At 45.8% G+C, this 27,903-nt stretch overlaps 1 protein-coding gene across 1 annotated transcript in view; it reads right to left on the bottom strand.

The window, feature by feature from the left end:
• Positions 1–212: 212 nt before the first annotated feature.
• The window catches only part of LOC119400528 (MICAL-like protein 1), a 41,458-nt gene continuing 13,767 nt past the window's right edge, over positions 213–27,903 (bottom strand). The window contains exons 4-11 of the mRNA XM_049417588.1: positions 25,191–25,376; positions 21,730–23,343; positions 14,242–14,410; positions 10,601–10,703; positions 9,385–9,458; positions 8,072–8,186; positions 1,959–2,008; positions 213–518 (exon numbers count right to left, since the gene is read on the bottom strand). Of these exons, the coding sequence (XP_049273545.1) occupies positions 343–518; positions 1,959–2,008; positions 8,072–8,186; positions 9,385–9,458; positions 10,601–10,703; positions 14,242–14,410; positions 21,730–23,343; positions 25,191–25,376 (2,487 nt within the window). The 3' untranslated portion in view covers positions 213–342. The remainder of the gene's footprint in view (positions 519–1,958; positions 2,009–8,071; positions 8,187–9,384; positions 9,459–10,600; positions 10,704–14,241; positions 14,411–21,729; positions 23,344–25,190; positions 25,377–27,903) is intronic.

The following is a 27,903-nucleotide window of genomic DNA, read 5'->3' as shown; positions in this document are numbered from 1 at the left end:
GTCTGAAAACTCGACAGCAATAGATGTTGCCAGGTTTGCGCCCAGTGATCACGTAAAAGAGACTCCCTTATTTGGCAAGAAGAAAATGAGAAAGAGAATCGCTCCTTCTGTGATTTGTAAGAGTTGAGAAATACGTTCTTTTACACAAAATCACAATAGATACTTACAACGAACGCTTGGTCGTTGCAGCAAACAAGGGATCAACCACGACATACAGCTGCCCATAATTCATCACTGTTACGAACGATATGTACAACTCATCTAGAGCAACACGTGCCAGCCAACGTGTGCCGACACCAGCCAGTCCTAAGCTCGCTTTCAATACTCAACACAGCAGCGCAGTCACTTGGACAGCACAAGCTTCTCCTTGAAGATCTTCTTCAGCGACTTGCGCTTTTCCTCGTCTCCCATCTCATCGCGCTTCTTCTCCGCCTTGTCTTTCTTCTTGTGCTTGTCCTTTTTCTTGTGCTTCTTCTCGGGTGTGGGCTCGGGTGTGACCATCTTTTCTTTGATCTCGCCTGGGAAAAGAAAACAGACAGTGTACAGCTTATCATTTTTGTGTCCCTACTTAATCAGCTCTCAAGACGTACTAGCGGGCTAGTTGGTTAGTTGTGGGTGGTTGTGGCAACACACATCAGTTCTGTGTCGTCCTTGTTTTTGACATGCGCCGCCATAAGCTATCTTACTTATCTTTTCAAGCGAAGCTTGGTATGCATTACAAATTTCGGTTGCACCGTCAAGTGTCTGGAAATGTAGCCCTCAATCGTGCGCCAGTTTACATGTGTATTTGTAGTATGAGCCATTTTCCAATAACTGATGCTCTCTCGATTCTGGGCTTGACGGCAATCAGCCGTTTTGGATATACGCATTTGACCTTTTATCGAGGCCACTTGTCATTTCATGTTGCTGCATTTCATTGTTGCCTGAATGTGAATGCATAACCGTCATTATTGCCTGTAGCAACACAAGTGTTGCATTACCAAGCTCGTGGGTGACGGTCCAATTCCTGGCATGGAGGAAGGAAACGGTTGGGAGGGAACATTGCACAATGCAAAAGGAAGAAAGCAAAGTACTACTAAGTCAGGCGCACACACACACCGCGTTTCACTTGCCCCCATTTTCCCGGTAGGGGAAGGGCTTGCGAATTTTTTCAGAATACTTACAGTTTTGTTCTGATCCTAAAAGATGTGTATTACTCATGTACTCATTTTTACTGGTGAGCACCCTAGAGAACATGCTTGTACTATATCACGTGTGCAAGTGGAAGCAACGAAAAGTGCGTTGAACGGCCCAACTAGAATAAAATCCTAGACAAAATGAAAAGCCAAGTTCCAGATAGCGTAGATATAAAGGAGGCTTCGCTCAAAATTTAACATTTCAGATACAAATGGGAGTGTCATAAAAAGCTAGCAAAAGTTGCCAGTCTTGATTCCAAAACAAAACAAAGAATTTAAAAAATGTTGCCATTACCACTTGGTTGTGGTGACACATACCGACGTCGTGAACTTTGAGATAAGACGTTTTAACACCTCTAGAGTCGATGCTTGGGTGAGTTGGTAAGAGGTACTAAAATTTAAAAACAGCGCAGCAGATGCAGAGCTGTTGTCCTTTTACTGCTCTCCTATCTGTTGCTATCAGGGTAACTCCATTTAGCAAAAGATGAACTAAGAAATGCCGCCAGTACTTTCTTAAATGGAGGCTTCCCTAGCTGAGTGATACTCCCTGCTGTAGAAGTCAGATTAGGTTAGGTTAGGTTTCATATGATGCAGATGAGGCCCCAGGGGTTACACTTACGAGTTAATATGGTAGTGCAAATAAATGAGGACATAAGACACATGTAGCGTCATGCGCGCATCTTTGTGGGCCTTTTCTTGCGTCCTCATTTACTTGTGGTAACATATAGTAATTCAGAAATGCCATACCAACAATCCCTCCTTGCAACTTTAGCTCATACTTACTCTGCTTCTGTGCCATCTGCTCCTGTATGCTCCAGTCCTCCTGCATCACCCTGCAATGAGAAAGGGCATTTCTTTACACATCCCTATCCTGATTGATTCCTTAATCAACTAGCAGAACAAGTGTACTGCAAGCATCAAGAGTTAAGAAAAGATTCCACTAAGTTCAACCATGTTCAGCTACATTCTTCAATTACATAAACAGACAAAAAGACTTCGTTTAGTGGAGCTTCTCAGTGATTAGCTTGGGAGGGAAGGGCCTATTTCACATGGGAAAAAGTGTGACAGGTGCAATATCATTTTCTGGGTGGTGAGCTTAGCAAAAGCCAGTAAGTACACCCATCAGCAAATATTTACGGGATGCAGGCCTCACTAAAAATGCGAATTTCTGCTCTGTTATAGCACAACGCTTCTACACGAGCTGGTGACCGTACTGGTTGCAATACGAACTAGAGCACTGCACGGGCCCGGGCCGGCCCGAAAGCCCGGGCCGGGCCGGGTAAGGGGTTCTTGGATCGGGCCCGGGCCGGGCTCGGGCCCTTGGTCTTCGGGCTCGGGTCGGGCTCGGGCCTGAGCCAGGCCCGTATTAGGCCCGGGTATACGTACAGGTATAATTGCGCGTGTACGTTGTGTGGCTTTGTTTTTGTTGTTTTGTGGGGTTTAACTTCCCGAAGCGACCCAGGCTATATGAGACGCCGTCGTTGAGGGCTCCGGGTAATTTAAACCACCTGGAGTGCATTGGCGTGCATAGAAATTGCACAGTACAAGACGTCTACAATTTTGCTCCATCGGTATGCTACATATGGGATTTCAAGAAACACCTAATATAAGTTTCCGCCATTATAGTGAGTGAAAGACGTTCTTGGGTACCGTGTAAGGAAAACAACAGTAAACTGCCTAGATTAGTGTGTATAAGATGTGCGCGTTTGTATCTAGGGAAACATTTCGAGTATGCAGCTACGCTCGCATGCCCCTAGACTGGCCAACGCGACTTCTGGGTCATTAATATCTCAGGAGCTGTTTTTCGTGCATTTTAAGTGCAAGATGCGGAGCGACTCTTATCCCAGGGCAAACGCCGTTGATCTTCCCATTACTAGTGGCGATGCGCCAGACCATAGAGACACTCGTTTTCCCGAGTGTCGGTGACGGTGGCGGTGACTCAGGGAAGAAGGGTGGGACAAAGAACCTTGTTGTTTTGAACACGAAAACGTAGTCTAGGTTGGGTGCAGTTGCCTGCCGAGGAGTCAACACGACAGCTTTAATTTATGTAACGCTGCCCAGCCTGGCGTATTCCTCCCAGATGCAGATAGAGCACATTTTTTTCCCCATTGCATTGTGCAATAGATGAGGTTTGCAGGAGACTTGCTACTTTTACTCAACAGCCCTAGCTCGTTTGCAGTTGATGTAGACTCAATTTAAAAATGTCTGCCATGCTTTTTTCTCCACTTTATGTAGGTATTATATTTTGTAGTTGTTCTTTGAAATGCAAAAATGAGATTGCGTGGTTAGCACTGCGTGCGTACATGAAAGAGCCAGCTATGACTCCAATTATATTTTATATTGCCCTGCAATCATTTCGCAAGAGTGTTACGCGCGTAATTCACCGAAAGTATACACAGTACCGGTGAAAGTTGTGACACTGAAAGAAGTTCCTAAAGAAATCTCTAGCAAATATCTTGTCGGCAGGTATCTTCACAATAACCGAAGGTTGGACAGTGCCTCCTTTATGCTCAAGGCATAACTAGCTGAAACGGGCCGGGCTAGGGATGGTAAAATCGATGAAAGATTAATCGATTAATCGATTAAAGGCCCACAATTAATCGATTAATCATAATGGATTTGTGTCTTTCGATTAATCGAATTAATCGAATAAAACTATTCGATTAATCGATTACGGCATCCCCCACTCCAGGGGCGTAGCCAGAAATTTTTTTTCGGGGGGGGGGGGGGGGGGGGGGGGGGGGTTCAACCATACTTTATGTATGTTTGTGCGTGCGTTTGTATGTGTGCGTGTATATATACACATGCAAAATTGAAAACTTTCGGGGGGAGTTGAACCCCCCCACCCCCCCCCCCCCCTTGATTACGCCCCTGCCCCACTCCCGCCCCCAACCTCGCCCCTTGGCCGGAGCGCATGACTGCGAGGCGCGCTATCCTTAGACGCAGGAAGTTGCAAAGCCGAATACTACTACTTTTTCTGGTTCTATTTGGGATGCCGTCGATCGCGCACTTCTACGCAATTGCGTTGCACTGGAGTACGATCCGATGAACTAAATGCCTTCTCAGTTCAAGACATACTATAGTAACCCTGTAGTCGATCGCCGCACCAATCCGAATTCACTTGAGACTTGGCACAGCATGCGAACTGGCCTAGATCATGTGTTTGACGTTGCAATGGAGTATTTGCCAATTCCTGCAACGTCAGTAGCATCCGAGCGCCTTTTTTTCGCATGCTGGATGTGTGGCGACCCAAAGGAGGTGTCGGTTGTCGCCCGAGCATCTCGGGCAACTGCCATTTCTTCGCTCAGTAGAAAAAAAACATGTGGTTCGGAGCAGCAACCCCATGAAACAAAACAAGAAAGGGGACTACGTGGATTCGCCAACTTTCAAAAGAGAAGTTTATTCTTTTTCTGTAAATTTCATACGTGCCAGCGCATCGTCTTCTAGCTTATTTTGTTCGTGTTTGCTTTTTGCCGCGCTGTTTCATCCTGTTGCCGCATAAACGGATGTCTGCTTACATTTGATAAACGAGTAGTTTTCGTCACCTGTAGTGTAAATCGAAACTTTCTTTGTATTTTATTCAACTCTCAGATTTTACTCGATTCTTGTGTAAGTGCGGCATTGTAATATGCGCTGCTTATTTCCTCACTGGTTCTTAGTGCCGTTCTGTTTTACTCTTTAGCAAATAAAATATTGTTTACCAATGAAAGAGAGAGAGAAAATATATTACAAGGCAGAGAGGGTGGCCTGAGATAGTACGCCCCTGCCTGCTACTCTGCACCGGGGAAAACGCAACGGGGGAAAACGAATGATGAAGTACGATGATGGGGAGATGATTAGGTAATCCGTATATACATAATAAGACACGTTTGTTAGCTTAAAGAGGAGAAGGACGCTAGTAACGATCTTTTATTATGTTGTATACCAACTAGCCCAACTCTCCATCTTATAGGGTATATATACCATTTTCATAATTGTTGAGCTAACTTTCCTACGATGCAGTTAGCCCAATTAATGGCAGCTAGTCACTTCTTCAAACAGAGTGTTCAAGCGCGGTTTGCTTGCGCTGGGACGCGGAAAGTGTAGACTCGGCTCTCTTGACACGAACACGCATAATTGACAAACGCCAGCACGCGCAACTACGACCTCGTCTCCACTTGAAGCACGAACGTTGCTGCCATTAGTTGAGAGAAAATGTAGCGCAGGAATGCGCACTCGCGAATTGTGAAATGGGTCTTATAAACCCTTTTATAAAAGGTCTTTATATAAAAGGTCTTATAAACCCTTTATATAGAAGGTCTTATAAAACCTTCTGCTGTGACAAGAAAGGAGAGTTGCGCAATTTATGTTGTAATGTCTGGTACACTAGATAGCGCTCACAGTTCAGGATGTACGCACGATTGAAAAGGTGTGAGTGGCGCCGTGTTACGGCAAAGATCAGGTGAAACCTGCGGAGTATACTGGCGCAGCTGCTGTTTTTTTTCTAGCCGGGAGGCAGAAACTCATGTCACTCTATTTCCCGAAATATTAATGAGAACTAACAGACAATATGCCAAGGGAAGTATACAGGATGTTATTTGTGATAATTGGGATATCAATGTGAAGAAAGTAAAGTGGACGAAAGATAACTTGCCGCCGGCAGGGACCGAACTTGCGACCTTCAAATAACGCGTCCGATGCTCTACCACTGAGCTACGGCGACGGTCATCCCCCCGTCCACTTTATAGGGTACACATGTACGTTTAAACCTAGGAGTGTTAGTCAGCGCCGATCACAGCCATGGCGGCGAGTGTGGAACACTCTTTTTCTGCCTTTTGGCGTCACATAGCAAGTGACCTTTTTTTTTTGCGAGCTGGCAGCTGACCAATAATCCCTCGCATACTACCTGAAGGCACCAAGACTGCCAGAACGAGACCCTCGCTATGAATGAAGGAAAGAAGGTCACTTTTAGGTGCTCGTTTTTCTTTGTCATACACCCTTAACATCCCCTATACTTTCCTCCGCATTATTGTCTGTTAGTTCTAATTAATATTGTGTCTAATAAAGAAAAACGAGCCCCTAAAAGTAATCTTCTTTCCTTCATTCATAGCCAGGGCCTCGTTCTCGCAGACTTGATGCCTTCAGGTAGTATGCGAGGGATTATCGGTCAGCTGCCAGCTCGTAATGAGCTCACTTGCTACGTGACGCCAAAAGGCAGAAAAAGTGTTCCACACTCGCCGTCATGGCTGTGCATGATCGGCGCTGACTAACACTCCTAGATTTAAAAATGCACACGTATACCCTATGAAGTGGACGGGGGGGGGGAGGGGGGGGGGGGGGTGTGACCGCTGCCGTAGCTCTGTGGTAGAGCATCGGACGCGTTATTCGAAGGTCGCAGGTTCGGTCCCTTCCGGCGACAAGTTATCTTTCCGTCCACTTTACTTTCTTCAGATTTATATCCCAATTATTACAAATAACACCCCCTATACTTTTTCTTGACTATATTGTCTGTTAGTTCTAATTATTATTGTGTCTAACGAAGAAAAACGAGCCCCTAAATGCCATCTTCTTTCCTTCTATTTACCGCAGTTGCCTGTACGGATGGTCTGTTTGAGGCCAGTATATTTCTGTGTAATCTCTGCATAGGTGACCTCAAGAAAAAGATCGCGTCAGTCCGCAATTATAGTATTATGTAGGGCTTCCACAATATCTAACCGACAAACCGAGAAAAGATGCCTTGCTTACTAGAGCGAGCGTCTTATTTAATTTCTCCTCGTCTCTCTTTTACCTTTCTCGGGATTTCCTCACCCTCCGCCACACTGCATGTTTCAACTGCGACTTTCCAACCAGTGTGGTCCCCGAACGCGCCTCCGGTTTCGATGAGCTCGAGTAGGCAGGCTTCGAGAAAATACGACCTGCTGCCGAATAGTCCAGGGATGATGGCCACAGATTCTTGAATCCGCGACATCAACCAACGACGACGGGCCCCTTGTGTCCAGTGTGCGAAAGAGTGAATTTTCGCACACTGGACACAAGGGGCCCGTCGTCGGCACTTTCGAAAGTGGGAATTTTGGATCGTCAACGCGTCTAATAAAAAGATTTGGGCCCATATTAAACACGAACGATGCCTCTCAAATAAAGAGATATCGGTTTTAAAGCACCCATTCGAAATGTCGATTAATCGATTAATCGATTAAAAGATTCCACAGAAAGCAATTAATCGATTAAAGGCTAAATCGATTAACGATTAACGGTTAATCGATTAAAAAATTTAATCGACCATCCCTAGGCCGGGCCGGGCCGGGCCCAAACCTTTCGGGCCCGGGCCGGGTACGGGCCACATTTAGGAACACCGGGCCGGGCTCGGGCGGGCCGGAGCATGGCGTTTTCGGGCCGGGCCGGGCCCGGGCCGGAAAAATCGGCCCGTGCAGTGCTCTAATACGAACTACAGGCTGGAGTATTAGGATTTCATGTTCCCAGATAAAACGAAGTACTATAGCTTTTTCAAAATTTCGCGTCCCGTAAACTTTTGCTCATGGTGGAGATGGGGCTTCACAGAGGCACCTTTACAACATCACAAATACTTAGTCGCAGCTTCAAAAGTGCAACCAGGTAGATAGGGCCCTATTTAAACAACTGCGATTTAAACCTTGATGCTGCTGCATTATGCAGTTCATCAGTCAGCAAGTTCACTCGTGAGTTGGATCACTCAGACTCAGATCGAGCTGTGAGTCTGAGTTCAGATGAGTCCGGTTGAGGAAAATTTTGGTGAGTTGGAGTCTGAGTGAGCCCTAAGTGCAACATATATTTCTTGAGTGAGTCTGAGTGAGCTCTACTTTCTTTGCCGACGTACGATGCAGTGACAGGCAGGCAAGGACCCGTGTAAGTGCAACTGCAACAGCAAAAGAAATGCCCACCTCCGCCGATCCATTTCTTGGCTGTCGACTATTTCGTTGCGTGCCTCGACAACCTCGAGCAGCCGCTGGAGCAGTTCCTCCTCCCGCTTGGCGTCGTCGTCGCACTTTTGGTTCACTGTAAGGAAAAGGGCAAAGAGAATGAGTGGACAAAATACTCACGCATGCTTTCGAGCGCACCATTCATTCACATGCTGAGAAGCTGTCAAACAATAAACATCACCGGAGCCAACATTTCAGGAAGACGATTCCTCTTGTCGAAACATTGGCTCCAGGGACATACCCTATTCAACGATTTCTTATCACTTTAAGCCTCCATCTTCACCTGATGGACGATGGTTTGGATTCACGTATCACACCTCCACGCCCAGCACGTAAGACTGTAATAACTACTCTCATGCTGCCAATTAAGTTACGACCAAATGAATCCAACAGACAATTAGGCCAAGGAAAGCTTAGGAGACATTAAAATGTTGTCTTTAAAGTGGATGAGGAAGCACCTTCTGTCATAGCTCAATTAGTAGAGCATCGGACGCTCAATTCGAAGGTTATGGGTTCAGATCCCACCAATGGAAAGGGCGATTTGTTGTCCACTTTAGCTCACTTCAATTTACGTCAAAAATAATGCACTACAGTTGAAGACAACAATTAACATCTCCTTTGCTATCCCCGGCCTAATTGTATGTTGGATTCATTTGGTGTTGTCTAACAAAGAAATGAGCTCTTCACAAAAAAAAAAAAAAAAAGATTCGCCTTCTTTCGTTCAATTAAGTTGTGGTAACATCAATACCAGCAAAATGCACACAGTGGAAATGGCTCAGCCAAGTTGTGTGAAGTGTGCAGTGTCAAAGAGGCCTTCAGGGCAGGGATCTCAAAGCATGGACAGCTGTGGCAACAGTTTTGCAAGATTCGCAACAAAAGAAAGTCGGTACTTATGGCAAACCACAGACCTCCTGATGCAGTCAATATGTAGTTCAGCAAAACAAAGGATACACATGCACATGCTTATATTTTTCCTAGAGTTACACTTAAATACTGCTAATGATACTAAGTATGCATGACATGAACAGTTTCATGTTCCAAATTACAGTGTCATTCCTTCTGTTGCTCTAGCGATATGGCAAACAAAGGTAGTCCAATTAAGGCAGACATTCAGCGGAAATGGAAGCTTGAAGAGCTTGTGTTCTTCAAGGAAACAGCTTGTCTTCTTAAGGCTACAGCCTTGAAGAAGACCAGACCTCTTGTCGAAACGTTGGCTTCAGCGACACTCCGCATTCAAGAATTTTTCCTCTAAACAAAAGCACTGAAACACTTACAAGGCTTTGTCATAATGCAGCGTATCTGGTACTCGAGCTCAACTTGTTCCTCTTCGAGCCTCTGGGAGCGCTTTCTGTAAAAATACAGAAAGCAGAACATGCGACAATCGAGTGCAATGTCTATTCATGTGAATCAGAATCATTATTCATGAAACATCAACGTGTACCTCTGATTCTTTGCTTCTTGAACATTAATCACGTTAGAGCTGCTGGCAACTGCCCAGAAAACACAACACCTTCAGAAGATTGCCTTAAATTGCACTGGAGTCATGCCATCAGCTGATATGATGGGCTGGCCCACCATGACTAAGACTGGCTAACAACACGCTTGGCATACTACGGCGAAAGCCTTATGTGTATCACGTGAGTGTGGCCTTCAATGAAAAGCCAACATAAGACAAGTGAAAGAAAAAGGGTCATACAAATGAGAGTGAAAGCCTGATTGCGCATATAATATGATGTCCCTCAAAACAAATTAAATGGGTAATGAGTTAAATAGTAAAAGTTTAATCAATGAAATTTAAATATCGATATAAAGAGCATGGTAAAATAACCACAACAGATGACTTTCCCCTTCAAGTAATCTTAGGTGAATACATAAGGGACCCCATGAGTTTCCACATCTGGAGACCAACACCAAGGTGACAATTTTAATGAAGCCAACACATGGTAAAAATCAAAAGTCGGGACTTGATAGGAAAGTGGAGTTTAAGAAAAGCAGATGTAGCTTTAACATGACACGAGCCACCTTCACAAACTAATATATGCATATGGCTAAAGTTAACATCGAAGATTTTTTTTTATTTTTCAATAGAAAATTCCTCACATTCAATTTATAAGGCTTATTCCCACCGATGCTGCATAAATCAATTCAAGGTCTTGTGCTATTGGTATTTTGCTATGTTTACAATGCTAAGTGCATGTAATACTGCACCACCAAATATCGCATGCCTGCTTTTGTTTTATGAGCAAACTATACACTTTTTTAATGTTTATTTCGCTGTTTTAGGAGCAAACTGTATATTTTTAATGTTTCGTTCACTTTTGTAAGATGACAACAGAATGCGAGACCACTTTTTGTTCCTCCTCTTGCGTATGGTTTTTCGCAAACCTTGACATTTAAACATCTTGGCCTTTGTAGTGTCTGCTCTTGTTTGGTAATATGCTGCTTGATTAAAAAAAAAAATAATACAGCTGAGAAAACTTTGGGACTTACATGTACATGAGTTCGGCCTGCCGCCTGAACAGGTTGTTCTTTTCATTGACGAGCTCAAAAAGCTGCATAATCATCTCCTCCTCTTCAATTGTTGGCTCAGCATCTGCATCAGGTAGGAAGCAGACACTCCTTTAGGAGAAAAAATTGTCTTGTAACTGTAGGGGTTTTACGACCCAAAACCACAATATGATTGTGAGAGACGCCATAGTGGAGGGCTCCAGAAATTTCGACCACCTAGAGAAAAATCGTAATTCACCTGTTTCGTCGGACAAGGCAATGAAGGACACCCCAATAAGTTTCTCAAAGATGAAGTTTCTTAGTAGATGAGAAATTCTTCCTGGTGTTGGATTTGAACCCTAGACCAAGACTTCTTGGTTGTTCTACAATCTTAGCTAACCACAAGTCTAGCACGCTCTAGCATAAAGACAAACAAACTGACAACTCTAAGCAGGGACAGTGAATATGGTAAATCAACTCTTTGGATGCCTACAAGAAGGTTCATTAGAGAGAAAAATCGCATGCACTAGTTTGTATCGTGCCCTGTTGTGAGTTCACAGTTTGGACCAGGACGAATTTTTCGATGATTAAAATGGTTTCTTTCAGAGCAATACACACTGATTGATTGATTGATTGATTGATTGATTGATTGATTGATTGATTGATTGATTGATTGATTGATTGATTGATTGATTGATTGATTGATTGATTGATTGATTGATTGATTGAGTGAGTGAGTGAGTGAGTGAGTGAGTGAGTGAGTGAGTGAGTGAGTGAGTGAGTGAGTGAGTGAGTGAGTGAGTGAGTGAGTGAGTGAGTGAGTGAGTGAGTGAGTGATCGATCGACTGATCAATTGTAGTTTGGTGCTACAAAAGGACAGATGTCAATATTCCAAAATTGCAAACCTTCGTAAGCCTTCTTGTAACCTTGCAAACATTCCATAAACCTCTCAGGTTTCCAAAGAACTGATCTGACTTATTCAAGGATATTCGTTTTACTACGGCATCAAAATACATCCCGTATTCGTGCAAACAAAACAAGTGAAAAGGCGTGCAAGCTCTTACACATCGCCACCACTGCCGTTCTCACAAGCATGGTGTGTGCAAGGCTCCAGCGAGCAGCTGCTATCTTAACCTTTTCATTATCTCTGCAGCCAGGGTTTGTGTGTCCTTACCATCTACATGTGCACAAGCAAACTCGCTACACCATACTCTGCCTTCAGCAACAACCCCACTGTGATCAGTTTAGGTTCTAGTAACCATAAGCCTTTTCATGAAGTCCCTACTGCTCCCACTTCAACAGCAGGCTAACTTCCCTATACACCACGTGTCACAGATCACAGAGCCATGATTCTTATTTGAGTTACATCTTTATATGCAATTTTTTATAGCCTCTATGGCCCTGTACACCATATGAATGTCGATTACATGTGATCAGCGATGCAAAGTCCAAGCATATATATATTTTCATGTTTCTTTCAATAAGGAATCATTTGTCAGAAAGCACATGTCCATGTCACTTCTTGTGTTCATCTCGTTGGCACTTTATTCGTTCCATAACTTTCATAGCTTGCATCTCGAATCACCACATTGAAAACTGCACATTTGAATGGTCCTCACATATTTAGGTTCAGAAATCAATGCAAGCAATCCTGCAATTTCTAAAATCAAGTAGATTTGTTAACCAATTGTAGACATGATGGACCCACCTCCTTACCTTCCCTTTCTCTTTTCAATCCTGCTTTGATATGACATAAAGCTCAGACGCACTCTACAGCACACATTTGCTCAAAAGTTTGTAGCTATGCCCTGGCCGCCACTTGTGCCAGTAGCCTCCTCAAGTGTTTTCTAGAAATGATGCCACATTAGAATGCACAAGGGCATTCTAATGTGACATTTCTTTAACCCAAATTTCTTGAAGAGTTTATCAGTGCCAAAATCAAGAACCCTTACAGGACCATTTTAAGCAGAGAAAGCATGAAAAGGAAATTTCACTTTCCAGGATGAAATCCAGCAAATCTTTCTTCTGCAAAATAAAAAATTGGAAGTTCACACGTCAGCCACAAGTGAACTTAGTGGGTTGTGTTTTAAGGCAAACCTGTGTGACGGCAAGAGGACCACCTGCAAAAACATGCACACCACATAGTGCATTCCAAGCAAAGAACAAATTTCATTGGATAATCTGCTTTTTGCATGGCAACAATTACAAGGAAGAACATGAAACTCTTCCGATAAGTGATTATGGAAGCACGCCTACAAAACCAAGCCACCTATAGTTGGGTACAACTTAAGAAGTGGGGAAAGGCCCAGATGACCGAAACGTAATGAAATAGTCCTGTTCATGCCCTCAGCAATGTTCACCAAAGGCTGGGTCACTGGTCATTTGGCTCATTACATCAACCTATAATGCACTCATTGGTGCAAACTTGTGTCCATCCGCCTTTGAGGAGGAAATGCTCCCAACCTCTAAAGTTGTACCCGAGTATGGTCAAACACATCAGCAAATGTGTTTGACCATACATCCTCTCTTTCCCACAGCGTCAACTCTGCACCATCATAAGGGCCAGTCAACACTACAAATTTTAAAAGGCATTCCTTATTACAGGAAGAGTAACGCAGAGAAATGATTTCCTTGTCTGTTGGTAGCGAATAAGCAGCCCAAATGAACAACACCACCATGAAGAACTTGTGGCTCGTTTAGTTGCAGGTAACACATCTTGGTAAAAGCTGAACAGCACAAGAGATACACACACAAACAATGAAGGCTCCTCCTTCCCCCTCTGCACATGCGCACAAGCACATTTATGTGCAGTGTCTGCATGTGTGAATGTTTCATTAAAGCTTGTAAGTTTCCACCTTGAAAAAATCAAACAAACAAAGCCATATGGCTGTTAGTAAATTGTAAGAACTCCCTGAAAGTTACTTGGAAACATTTACCTTTTTTTCTCTGAGTATATGCCAACAAAGGCAAAAAAATGTGATGTGCACTTTACAGTACCATACCTTCAAGTAACCATGTTACAAGTTCTACCAGCACCAAAAGCCAGTGGATGCCCTTCTCGATTGAACGCAAAGAGAAAGACTTCATAGAAAAAAGAAGGCAGGGCAGTTACTGGCCCGGCAGTTTAGATCTGCAGCAGAGTGTTATGATGCAGAGCAAGATGTGGTCTAGCAACTGCTAGTTTCAATGGCAATGTGCATAACCCCCATGGAAACTGCAGTAATTGCTGCAGGTAGTACAACAGCCCCATCTTTTATTTGCACCGTTGCAGCTTTTTCTCTGTAAACCCATTAAAAGAATCAATGCAGGTTTGTTCCATCTGATAAATACCGGATATACTGAAGGCATTTTTATGCCACATGAAACTTCACTACAACAGGTCTCAATTGTCACTTTCTACTGAATATGTAAGTTTGCTACTTTCAAAGATGCCTGTAGGTTTCGTCATTCATACCCTTGAAGTAAACATTACATGGCAAATCAGCACTGCTGTGAAGTGTCCTGTGCCTCACATTTTTTTCAACGTGTCAAAACTGGGCGAGCGTTTTAAGTAAAATTCGTTAGTTGCCAAGACCAGCATGTTATCACCACCAGCGTCAGTGAGAGAAAGAAAGAGCGTGGAGGAAGAGGTGTAGCCCGCAAACCTGAAGCAGTGGCAGCAGCAGTTGGGGGAACAAATCCATCTCTCGAGTACTTGCCGTTGCGGTCGCGTATTTGCATCTCAATCTCGCGACCTTGCCTCTCTAGTTCTTCCTGTTTGGTGGCAATCTCCTCCATCTCCGCTTGAATCTCCTTCAACGGAATCCGCTTGATCTGCGACCAACAATCGTAATCAACGTAATAATCAGCATAGTTTCAGTCGTCTTTGCGGCCACACCCAAGCCTTTGACGTGTTTGCACTTCTGCCACATGCAATTGGTCAATGGAATGACTCAGCAGATGATGTCGTCTGTATTCGTGACAGTGTGGCACTTAAAAAATAAAATACCATCTATGACTGTTTTTGCTAACCATACGATCACTTAACCATGTTTATAACGATAACATGCAGGCCCACTCAGATTTGTATAATGCACTTGAACATCATTATGACAAAGTTGCATTTGACACGAAAATAACTTCGCTATATCCGGAAATTCGTTATAAGCAAAGTATATCCAAACCACTGTATCGATTACCAAGGCTATTCTTCATGTACTTCGTTATAAACGGTAATTCGTTATATCCGTGTTCGTTATATCGAGGTGTGAGTGTACATACTATGTAGGCAGAAGTTCAGGGGAAGATGGAAGCTGGAAGGAATGAAAAATTCGTCAACACGGGGTGCCAAAACATTGGCTCCAGGAATACCCTGTGTTGACGAATTTCACAGATTAAGTAGTTTATTAAACTGAAACACACATGTTAAACCATATCTACATTTTGCCATTGTATATTACCTGGTTCTTGAATGTACTGCCATTGCTCGTTTTCTTGTTAAAATTATTGTCTAGACCCCTCATATAATAATCGTACATGTGTGAAATATTTGTAAATAAATAATAAAGAGAACATGCTCGATTTGCAAGTTAAGTATGGCAGATGTTGCAACCAAGCGCGGTCATTTATAACTAGTGGCATAGCCAAAGGGGGTTTTGGGGGGTTTCAACACTTCTCCCCCCCACCCCTTCCCACGAAATATTTACATTTGGTATGTATATATATACAAGGCGTTTCATGTACTTAAAACCGAACACCTTAACTAAATGAAACCAACAATATATGGTTTGCCATCATCCGGTGCTCGTTAAGGTATTTTTTATATTTTACTTAATTAGTCAATTAACTAAGATCAATCATGTAAATTTTTTAATATTCACTTTAGGACTAAGTGCATTTCGTTATGTTGCAGAGGGCATTTCAAAACGACCGATTCGATTTTTTTGTGGCAGTGTACATGCTGCGTGGCTGCTTTTTTTTTTTTTTTTTTTCAGCGTTTAAAGAAAGCCCGCGAAATATGAAACAAAACCACATGACTGCGCTCGCGCACTACTGTACTGCAGCGCTCTGAAACGTGCTTCGAGCGAAACAACCGGCGCGCGAACCATGGCGAAATGAGCGGCCGCGGCTGAAGGCATCGGCTAGCAAGAACGTCAGCATTTTTGACGGCCGCACACGGGGAGGAAGCGCCGTCATCCGTGATAAGCGATGGGTTGATGCACGCAACGTTTCTAGAACCACTTCTACAAACATTGCCCCCCCCCCCTTCCCCCCCTTCTCTGCGCATGCCTATGCTGCCAGCCTTGACAGTCAAAACTATCCCCGAATTCACTCCCTTGGCTTTTTGTATCAGCCCAACACGTGACCCCCGAGATACAGCGTATTGTACCAGCATGTTTGTTCAGAGGCGCTGCTTGCATTAAAGGTACACTAAAGTGAAATCATAAATTAGCTTAGACTGACAAATTATACTCTGAAAACTCCAGTGTCGTTAATTTCACCGCCATATAGGTTTATTAATGAATGAGAAAATCAGTCAAAAGTTTCACTCTTAAAGGAGTACTGACACGAATTTCAAATATTTTCGGACTGTCGCTCTAAATAAAAATACTGGTGTCGAGAAACCTAAAACGAGTATTGTGGTGCCTCGGAATGCATCATATATATTTTAATTACAGCTACCTTAAAAAGACACTTTCGGTTTCGATATCGAGGGGGCGGCTTCTCAGTGACATTTCATGGCTGGCTTGGAGATGCTCAGCGACGAAAACTTTAAAGTCAAATTAAAATATTTTTTTACGAGTTCTCCGACACCGGTGTGTGGACAGCGTTGACACTGCAAACCAAGGAAACGGAAAATGTCCCTTTCGCGATGTCTCAAAATCGTGTCAGTACGCCTTTAAATTTCCCGCTGAAGTCTTCTATGATGATGTCACGGATTTCAGCGAAGTGGGGGGAATCCAGATTAGCTTTGACCACTCGGGGTTCTTTAACACGCACATAAATCAAAGTACACCGGTGTTTTGTAACCTAAGCGCACCGGTGTACACCGGTCGCATTTCGATGGGGCGAAATGCGACCGCCGTGACGGGGAATCGAACCCGCATCCTGGAGCATAGCAGCGCGACACCCAACACGTTAAGTTCACACAGCGGGCCACCTCGACGGAAGCGAAAACGAAAGTGCTCCACAGAAAACCAGTTATATAATCTAAGTTACACGGGACGTTCCGAGAGGCTTTTTCAGTATTTAACCCCTTGAGGGTTTTCGCCGTACATGTACGGCAGAAGCTTCCTGGTACCAAAGGGTTTTCGTCGCACATGTACGGCATAGCGTTTATTTTTAAAACGCGCGCCTTTTTCGATCATTTTCGCTTGTCCTGTGCTGCCATGTTTCGGGAATACGTAGAACTTTTTACGTGCGCCGATGTCTCTCCGTTGTCTTTTCTTTTATGCTTCGCAAAACGGCGCGCCGGCTATCGCTTGCGCCATGGCTTGCGCAACCGAGCGCGACCGCGGCGCGGTTGCTTGGTTTCAAACGCGCGCCTTCTTCGATCATTTGTCTTGCTTGGAATGTGCTGCCACGCTTCGGGAATACGTGGAATTCTTTTAACGCGTCGATGTCTCTCCTTTTTTTTTTTTTTTTTGCTTTCCAAAGCGGCGCGGCGGCTTTCAGTTGCGCATCAGAACGCGCGCACGCGGTCTGGCTAGTTTCGGTTTCGTCCTTCGGGTGGTTTTCTCTTCTTGCGCCCGCAAAGCTGATGGCTGTTTGGTTTCTAATCTCTCAAAGGGTGACCGCTTGTTACTCTCTCGTTTATTGCTCCCTGGGGCATGATTACATTTGTTTCCGTGCGGCGCTAAATTACACAAACGACGCCGCCGTGATTGCGGTTCCTGTTTTGCGGTCTCGGAAAAACTAACTACGTCTTGTTGGCGATAAGACGAAGGATAACTGTAGCTTTTTCACTCATTCTGCTTTCAGGGCGGGCGCACAACCATAGAGTTTTCTTCCGTGCGCTCACTGACGCAGTTCGCTTGCTATGGAAGCGCGCGCCGGTTGCTCTGCTGCCGGTGAATCGAGCAGCGATTCTTCCGATGCGGACTATTCCCCAAGTGCCGAATCGGAATCTGATTCATTGGTTTTCACTTTGTCAGACGAGGATTTTCTGATGAGTCTAGACGTCAGAAAAAAACTGTCAAGTTTTTTTTTAGGATTTTGCTTGATTTTACTACGAATAAACCATGTGTATCTAACAACAAAAATGATTTTTTTGTCAGTTTACGGTCACGAAAAAAAAAATTTAGACAATTTTTTTAAATTGAATCGTCTGGAGAATTTATGTCAGCAATAAAAAATTACACATTTTTGGACTGGATCTCGCGAAGAAATTCGACCCTCAAAGGGTTAACCTAGGATGTCCAGGCCTCGGCCCTTTCATTATTGCACAAAATTTAAACGTCGGAAATGTCCCGTCGCGTTCCACTAACGCAACAGTAGCCCTTCTACCTGACTGACGCCCATCGTTGCGTTAGTGACACATCTGCTAATTAAACTTGAGGAAGGGCGAAAGTAGTTTGCCTTAGGTCCTTTACATTCAATAAATAACCAGCTTGGTTTGTTTTTTGGATATTTGTACAGTGGTAGGGTTCATTTTTGGCGCATTTGCAAACCATGAAGTGCTGGCCAAGGTTGAGCGTTGTGCTAGCTACCACACTCGAAGAAAAAAAAAAGTCCTACGACTCAATTTTGTGACCTGACTTGCACGTATTTGACTCTCCTTAAAGAGACACATGAACTCCTTTTGGAGATCCCTATAATCTCGTCAGAGAGCCGTGGGACTCAATAGAGAGTCAACGCGTCTCTTTAAAGACAGTCGTATACGGGGCAGGTCAAGACTCGCCAAAAAGAGTAACATATGCACCTTTTTTCTTTTTTTTTTCTTGGGGTGCAGGACGACAGAAGAAAGAGACAGACAGCGCTAAATTTACAACCTATGCGACGGGAACATCTGTTGTTGGGCGCCTGTGTTCTGTCATGTGCGCGTGTTTTCGCGTTAATTTATTCCGTGTATACTGAACCAATTATGACGACACAAGTTTTCCTGGGCTAACTTACTGTGCACAGTTTAAAAGGATGTGGCGGAAAGGAGAGATCACGTGGGCTGGGCACGTTGATGATTACGGTTTGCTGCTCTGCCCTTTGAAAGGGGTGGACAGCAGCCAATGGTTTTAAGCGCATACACGGAATCATAGAGTTACGCAACACCGCTACTGTCAAAAACGAACCAACTCGCTTAAGAGAATGACTTGTTGCGCCGACCTCAATAATTGCCTCGAAATCCCCCCCCCCCTCTTTTTTTTCCGATAAAACAAAAGACACGCGTCTGATGGTATATAGAGACACGGCATATCGCAGGCGTCAGCCAGCCGGAGATTAGCTTGCATAAAGAAGAAATGAAATGCCTGAATATTTATCTCTCGCGTAGACCCCCACGTGTGCCGGATTGACAGGTAGTGCTGCATGCCTGCGCATGCGCAGATAGGGTCTTGCATCTACTTTCTTTTCCACCGCAGTGCGCTCTTTCAGTTGCTAATCGGTGTTTGAGTTGTCTTGATTTCTAGTGTCCGTCTATGCACGCCAACTTCTTTTATCACGAATCCGTACCAACTATACGTTAACTTTCTTAACAAGGTGTGGGTTCGTGTGGGTAACAAGGTGTGGGTTAACTTTCTGTCTTTCTAAATTATAATAATATCTGGGGTTTAACGTCCCAAAACCACCATATGATTATGAGAGACGCCGTAGTGGAGGGCTCCGGAAATTTCGACCACCTGGGGTTCTTTAACGTGCACCTAAATCGTAAGTACACGGGCCTCGAACATTTTCGCCTCCATCGAAAATGTGTCTTTCTAAATTAACGCCGCGGTATTCGAGAGCATCCTGAACCTATTCGCCGCGAGATCGGGCTATAGGTGGCAGCACCGTCGCTGCGGTAGTGTGGATAGGCGGTCGGCGGCGCGTATACAAATGCACACCGCGGCGCTTCGTTGTGAGCGGTTTGAGCTGATTGTCGGTGAATAAAAGGCGTTGGCTTCAGCTTACTGGTAATATATCTAAGCTCTGCAGTGCCGAATCGATGCGCGAAGCCCATACACTATAACAAGTGAGAGGCGCAATTTGCCAATGAAAGGGATCCTCGCCCGGGGTGACAGTCTGTGTTTTCGCATTATATGACGTTTTTTGTTGTTTTATTTGTACATGTACAGCTTGTGTTCCGCCTACTGCGCACTGCTGTAGCGCGACTGAAGTACTTTAGTGTTCACTTCCTGCTCATCAGGAGACAAAAAAAGAAGAAAGAAAGAAAGCCCGTATTCCTGTGCGATGTGTTCAATACCACTGTTCGGACGAATGCGCATACGCATTTTGTTTTCTTATTCAATTCGCCATGAAATGTAGGATGGTTGATAAGTTTAGTCAGATAAGCTACGAGGCTGACAGCGCTTTGGCGCTACGGAGACGTTTAACATCTACGCACTTGTTCTTGCTTCAGTAGCAGTATAAAAAGGTAACAGTTCAGCACAGAGCTTTCATCGATTGATTACGTACATTACAGGGGTGCAGTAAAGTTCCGGCTATTTTGTGGGACAAGTATGTTTTTTTCAAACGAATAATGTCCGCTGCCTTCCGTCAATCGATAAAACCGTCACACAAACGCTCTAGATAATGTACAAAAAGGTAAGGTTTTGCGTGAAATTATACGACATAAATGTAAGGCACTCCGTCTGGATTAATTTTGAACATCTGGGTTCTTTAAAGCGTACCTAAATCTAAGGACACGGGTGTTTCTGCATAAAGTTCGCCCCAAGTTAAAATTGCGCACGGCAACTCGGTTTTATCACTTCCGTGTTATTCTATTTTCTGTTTCTTCAGGCGACAGTTTAAGCACCGAAGTATCAGACTTTACTTAATAGAAATATCATTAGGGGACGACGACCATACAATAAAAGGACATTTTAAGCCCAACCGATAAACTACAGTGCCACAGTTATACACCTAACAACAACGGGAAAGTGCATGCCTGCATGGACTATTGGACCTCGTTTTTTTTTTTACCACCGAGTCGCTAAAGCGCTGCATTCACGCATTGTTTAGTACTCATGTTTGTGACGATGCCAAGTGCACTTTATGATTTGCTTGAACCAGAAAGCTGCAGCCAATCTGAAATGATTCTGGCGAGCGGAGGGTACGACGACCACACACAGCACTCTCGACAAGTGCACTTACTGATCTTATTACAATTCATATACAGCCAAACAAGGTCCGATGTTTCTGTACATCGTGTTGAGCACGCGCACAAGCAGTTAAACTTGCGCTAACGTAACGGAACAAACCACCCTTTGAGGACGTGCGTGGCGTACGCGCACGTGCAAACACGACGTGGCTGGCAGACGACGCAGGGAGTAATCCACACTAGGCGCGCTTCAGCCAGTAGCCGCCAGGCGGCGACTCCGCTCGATCTCGCGGCCAAAACCACCCAAGGAGGCCTTTAAAAAATGCTGTGGAAGCTCTCGCAACTTCTCAGCAGCAAGGCCAGTATTTGCCCATAGTTTATTACCTCAAAAACATAGCCTTTTCGCGTGATGCCCGATTAGAGATGAAGTGCTTTTGTTCTGCTAAAGCAAATGCTAGGTTAGTTATAAAATAAAAGATCACTACACCCGACAAAAGTAATGCATCCAGATGAGCAATGGTAACGCGAGCTCTAATAAATTTGCCAAGCCTTTGAGGCGTCTTCACCGGTAACACAGAAATACGTTGAACAGTATCTGCACCGTACATTTCTAGCATTCTATTTAAAACCTCGACTAAATGATTGTGAACTGCGCACAATTAGGAGAATGACGATACGAAAGAAGACAAACACAACAGATCGAGCGCAATCTGTTGTGTGTGTCTTCTTTCGCATTGTCCTTTTCCTAATTACACCTAGTTCACAGCCGTTTACTAGAATGCACCAACTAGCCCCTCGAGATGCTCTATTTCAAAACCTCCGTGCTACCACCAGTTACCCATTTCTATTGAATTGAATTATATTCCCTATTGATTATATTGATTTATATTGAACTTCTATTGACTGAATGCACTCAACCCACCTCTCTGCGGACTGGAACGGGCACAGACGGCGCGGGCCGCTTCTTTCGCTTCCAGTATGCGAACGTGCTCTTGGAGGGCGTGTCCTGTAAGGACTTGTTCGCTTGGTCCTTCTCCTGCTTGTCCTTAGCGTTGTCCTTGACATCGTCCTTGTCCTTTGCGGCGACGCCATCGTTCTTCTTGATCGGAGGAGGCGGAGCAGCCTGCTTCTTGCGCACTCTCGGGGAAGGCCTCCGCGGAGACGCCGTGCTCGAGAAAGACGTGTCGTCTCCCTCGGAGAACGGATTCAACGAATCGTCGTACAGGCTTGTCTTGCAAGCACTGCTGCGGTCGTCGTCGTCTTCGTCGTCATCACCGAATGGGTTTAGGGACTCGGGGTACTCTTCCTTGTCCTTGTCCTCCTCTTCCTCCTCCTCCTCTTCACCGAACGGGTTGAGGTCTGTGGGATAGGCGGTCACCGGAGGCTCCACCACGGAAGGCACCCTCAGGGCTACCTTGTCCTCGTTTGTCGTGACGTCCAGCTTGACGTCGTCGCCAGTGCACGGCGGCGCCTTCGATTCCTTCGGCACGGTATCCTCGGACTCCTGTTCGGGTCTCCTGGTCTTGTCCTCAGACTCCTGGTCGCGGCTCAGGGCGTGACCTTCGTCGCGGGGTGTTGCGGACTTCGCTTCTACTAAACTGGAAGCATCGTCGTCTTCTGGAGCTAATTTCGTCAATTTGGGCGGCGACGACGCTTGTTCTCCTGGGGAGGGGACGTCATTGTCGTCGCCAGTCAAAGATGGCGGCGGTTCCGACGGCAGAGGCGGTGGAGATTCTGACGGCGCGCCGTCCGCCTGATCGTCCGACCCGCAGCTTGAACTCACGGAGGAGGAGGTCAACTGAAAGTTTGCTGCCACACCGAGATCGGACGGTTTTAACGTCCTAGTTCGCGGCGCTGGTCTGGGAATCACGTCACCCACGGGCGGCACGTCGGACTTGATCACCGGTAAGTCGAACGTGGTAGTTTTCCGCGGCGAAGTAGTGCTCGTAGTCTGACCCCGAGGAGCAGGTCGCGTCGTGGAATTTTCGCGGGGCGGCGTGGGATCCGAGAGGCGCGTCGCGTCTGGGCTGGATGACGACGGCTCCTGGGACTTCGCGGCGCTCCGGGGAGTGCTCCGTGGACTGGCCCAAGCGGAGGACTTGTTGTTCGCCTCGGCGGCTTGCGAGAACCGCTTGATGTTCTCCCGCACCGTCGACGTCGTCGACGGCTGATCGTCGCGACGTCGCAGGAACGCCGGCAACTCCGGCTTCTGCATGGACTTCCACTTGGCCACGGGACTCTCCGAGCCCTCGCCGCCGTTTCGGACCACCGACGACGAATCGACCGACGAGTCGGCCGCCAAGGAGGAATTGGCCGAGGAGGCGTTGGCCCTCGTCGCGTCCGGTGACGCGTCGGCGGCCACCATGGCGCTCTGGAAGAGCTTGCGGGCGACGCGAACGCTCTCGGTCAGCTCGAGTTTCTTTTCCGGTATCTCCGGCTTGGGCGGCGCCGTCACCGACGCCGGCGCGCCTTTCGGTGTCGACGTCTTCGGTGGTGCGTCGTCTTGTCGCGTGAGAGTGAACTCGGGTCCTTCGTCCTGCGCGGTATAAACAAACGACGCTTAATGTCTGCGCACTGAGCGTTGCATAAATATAGGTACGACACTTCCAGTACGTTCTTTAGTTTCGTTCAGTAAAACATGTTGTTGGGCTAGTTGGTTCATACTGTGAAAAAGGTAACGACGCAACGCAAAGCAAACAAACACGATGTACAGGAAAGAGCGTAAACTGGATTTATTTGAAGAAAGGATCCCTTTTTATACAACGCAACCAGTTGCGAAGTTACATTTGCGCAGAACAATCAGGTACAACCACATCTTACAAATATTCGCATACTCGAAATAAGCAATACCGTGGCACGTGAACTGATGGAGGCCTATTTTATCAATGTTAAACGAGGTGTCTGTATCAGTGATACGTCGGTCACCCGGCGCAGAGCACAAGAAGGATTTATTTTAGAGTATGATTACATAAACATGTGGTTGTACCTGATTGTTCTGCGCAAATATAACTGCGCAACTGGCTGCGCTATACATAAAAAGGAACCATCCAGAGGCGTAGCCAGTGGGTGGCACAACGGGCACGTGCCCCCCCCCCCCCCTCCTTTCTGCCATGAGATACAGAGCACAAAATGTCACTTAACCTAACTTACCTGCCCGGACCCCACGTCGGATCAAGGACGTGCCCCCACACCCTCCGAAACAAATTTCTGCCTATATACGCCACTGCTCTTTTCAAATCAATATAGTTGCAAGCTGACGCTCCCTTCTGTATACCTCTTGTTTCTTCGCCTTGCTTTGCGTCATTACCTTTTGCACAGTTCCGTACGAGTTTCGCACAGAGATAATATATTGCGGAGAGTTCTGTTTAATGCTACGTTTCCAGGCATGACTAGTTCTGTCCGCAATAAACCTAAAGTGGTCGTTAACTTGAGTCAACGTCACTCGAAATGTTCCTATTCCGCTGCAGGGAAACAAACGACGGCGCTATCATCTCTTACTATAGGAAATAAGAGCGCGCCACTAAACAAGGACCACGAGAAGACAACAGTAATAATTGTTGGCATTCCACGTCCCAAAACCACGATGGGGTTGTGAGGGACGCCGTAGCGGAGGGCTCCAGAAACTTCGATTATCTGGGGTTCTTTAACATGCACCTAAATCTATATAGGCACACGGGCCTCAAGCATTTTCGCCTCCATCGAAAATGCGGTCGGGATTATATCCCGCGACCTTCGGGTCAGCAGTCGTGCACAATAACCACTAGACCACCGTGGTCGGTTCACGAGAAGCAAGGATGATACCTAACAAAGCAAGGATGTAGTCCTTATTTAGTTACGCGATCGTATTCCCAAGCAACATGAATCATCAATTTCTATCATTATACCTCTTACGCACGTCTATTTGAACACTCTTGTTTCCGATATAGCAGTGAGGAATGGCGCCGTTGTACCTGTACTACATCTGTGCGAAATTTCAGCCCGCACGAAAAGGACAAGCCCTGAAAGGAACGAGCGCTGCGTCCTTGTCGTTCCAGTCAGCAATCCTTTTTCTTTTATGTGCGGTATATACAGCACGTCATAAAAGAAGGTAATGCGTGCAAGCACCAAACGCCGACTATCAGCTCAGGGCACGCATGTGTATACAGACGATTTCACGTAAGACATGGGCGCCGCCTACTTGGGCTGTTAAACGAATGCTTTCTTACTATCGTACATTGCGACATGAACTGATAAGGGCACGGAACGTCGAATGCGCCAATCCAACTGTTTTCATATGCGTCTACCACCCTATATCACTGTTCGTTTAGTGTTAAAGATACAAAACTGCACGGTTAACAGTCCAATATGGCGGCACCGAAACCCATCCGTAAGATAGTCCTATACCTTTGGGCAAACGGTGCACTCGTACGTGCCAGGCGCATTGTCGCACTCGTTGTAGGCGCCCGGGCTGAGCACGGCGTCGCAGCGACTGCAGCGGAAGCAGGACCGGTGGTACAGACGGCCGTCCACCATGAGCCTCTCCAGGAGGAACACCCGGTTGCGGCACGTGTGGCACGAGTCGCCGGTGACCTGTACAGTGCAGAACAACCACACCACGCATCACGTCACTCACTCGCTGTTCTCGACGGCCATTCTTGCGACCTTGTAGATAATATTTAATAACAATCGTCACGAGAAAACTAAAGATTTTATGCCAATTGGTGAACTCGCCAAAAACCAGAAACTGGCTCGCAGGACGACGACCATTCACGCGACGTCAACGTACGCAATGGACAGCCTGCAGATATATTTTGCGCATGCGCTGAAGAGACAATTCCCGACCAAGGGTGCTCATCTAGAAGTTTCGCCGTGTTTCGCCAAATTATTCATCGTAGATTGGTGCCAACGCGCTGGTATATATGCATATTCTTTAACATCTTAATACAGCATAAGTGACTGACCAGTAGTGAGCAGTGCCCATTCTAGGGCACGCTATCGCTATTTCGTGAAACACGAGCGACCAAGCACAATTTAGGTGGTCGTGAAACGGTCCAGATATCACCGAAAGCGCGTTACCTCCTATGCCAGCTTAACGTTGTAGTTGGGCGATACTGCACGAGGGAGAGCGCTCACTGTTTTGCAAGCTCTCCATTTGGTTGTACGATTCACAGCTTCCACTGCGTTTCCGAAGACTTCTGGAGATGTAGAGATACAATACAGAGTTTAATTGCCATGGCTGCACAACGAAATAGCAGCCTTGATGACGTCAGTGCGTACTCCTTTGCATCGACAGGTTCTTTTGAATACACACAATAATTAACATACATACGCCTAATACCCCATATGTATCTTGCAAAACATATTTTAGGTAGCCTCATACGCGTCTTCAGCGAAAGCATAACTAAGTATTGTCAAAGAAATCGTTAAATGTTAGGGATGCAATGCTACCTCACAGAGACAGTGCGCGCCAATGAGCCCCACGATCGTACGATCAGCAGCCAATTGCAAAGTGTGTGCAAAGTCTGTGAAACTGCGGCGTGGTACTTCGCAAAAACACGGAAGAGCAAACAGAGATAACTTCAGCACCGTGTGGGAAGCACAGGGAGGTGCGATAACGGTGGTCACAAGTATGCACATGCGCTCGAAAACAATGGTACGCACTTGCGCATGCGCACTAGTGCTATCGCCAACATATTGGGGACACCAGTTCGAAGAAACCTTCAGCAACATATGCTTCGTGCGTTCACGCTTTTCCACCACCGTGAAAGCATTACTTTCACAAAGTTGGCAGTTCAACGGAGACGTAACTCGAATTCCTGTGAGCTGGAATGAACAAAACGACAGAGAGATCACACTGCTATACGTTTGCACGCTTTACTCACGCTCATCGCACCGTACTCAAGAAGCCCTTCTAAGCAGCGGTTACAAATGTAGTTGAAAGCTGCACGCTAAATTAGACAAAGGCCATTCTTGAAGCTCTGGCAGGCAACGAGCGTAGAAAATGGGTAGAAATTCCATAAGCTATAGTTTCTGCTGCAACTTTTAACGGATCCAGGACGGCGAGAGTGGCCGTTTGGGGCAAAGTTTTCCTTTGCCTCCAGAGGTACATCATAGTAGAAAACTCAAAACATACACTAGGGATCCCACACTCCCGGATGCAACCAGAAGCGACCACTCACAGATAGTTTGACTGGTAAAGAACACATCATGACGAATAATGACTCCAGCCACCCAATCAAGGCTGGATATACACAGTCTGTCAGATTCTGTCAGAAGTTTATTACTGTGTTATGATTATAAGGTCATCCAGCCAATAACAAACAGCACAACGACCGGTGGGAGGGGGGGGGGGATTTAATCCCGCCCATTTTTTTTTATTTTGCATACACGCACACACAATGTGTACGTGTGACCCCTTCACCTCCCCCCCCCCTCCCCGAAAAACATTTTCTGGCTACACTTCTGGTGGTTAACCGGCGTCCTCGTTCATAAAGTGTGACCGTTCAGAACGAGAGAAATAAACTGATAGTTGGAAAGTAAAAAAATTAAGAAACGCCGAAAGAACATAAAATTTTCGGGAAAAAAAGTTACGAACTCCGCGAGAAAAAAAAAAGGAAAAGAAATTTACGCGCTGAATTTCGTCAAAAATAAACGCCGAAAACGCGGAACCCTAGTTACACGGTCTCCGTTGATAACGTTAGCGCCGGCAAGAGCAGCGATTCGCCGTGTCGCACGCACGTTGAGGACCTCGTCTTCCTGCACGACTATCTCAGAACTGATAACGGTGTACACATTGGGCAAACGACAAGAAGAGAGACGAAATCGTGACAAACAGGGCACGGGCTTCGAGCGGGCGCAAGAAAGAAGCCACGGCGTGGAACGTGACCGATGTAGGTCGCGACACGGGAAGCGGGGAGACGCAATCTTTCCAGCTTCTGCGCATCACGCGCAGAGCACGTCGGCTCGTTTTACACACGGGAAGGGCCCACTTGCAAAACTCACAGGGTCCCTTACGCATTCGCCCGAAGATTACTCGAAGGCGAAAGCCATCTTTTTTTTTTCTCTCTCTCTCAGTCGATGTCCCGATCCTCCCCCGCCCTTCTCCGAAAGTTTTGTG

Source organism: Rhipicephalus sanguineus, chromosome 7, assembly GCF_013339695.2.
Source record: "Rhipicephalus sanguineus isolate Rsan-2018 chromosome 7, BIME_Rsan_1.4, whole genome shotgun sequence".
Classification (NCBI taxonomy): Eukaryota; Metazoa; Arthropoda; class Arachnida; order Ixodida; family Ixodidae; genus Rhipicephalus; species Rhipicephalus sanguineus.
The sequence above is the reverse complement of the archived record's forward strand: the minus strand, read 5'-3'. Positions and strand labels throughout refer to the sequence as shown.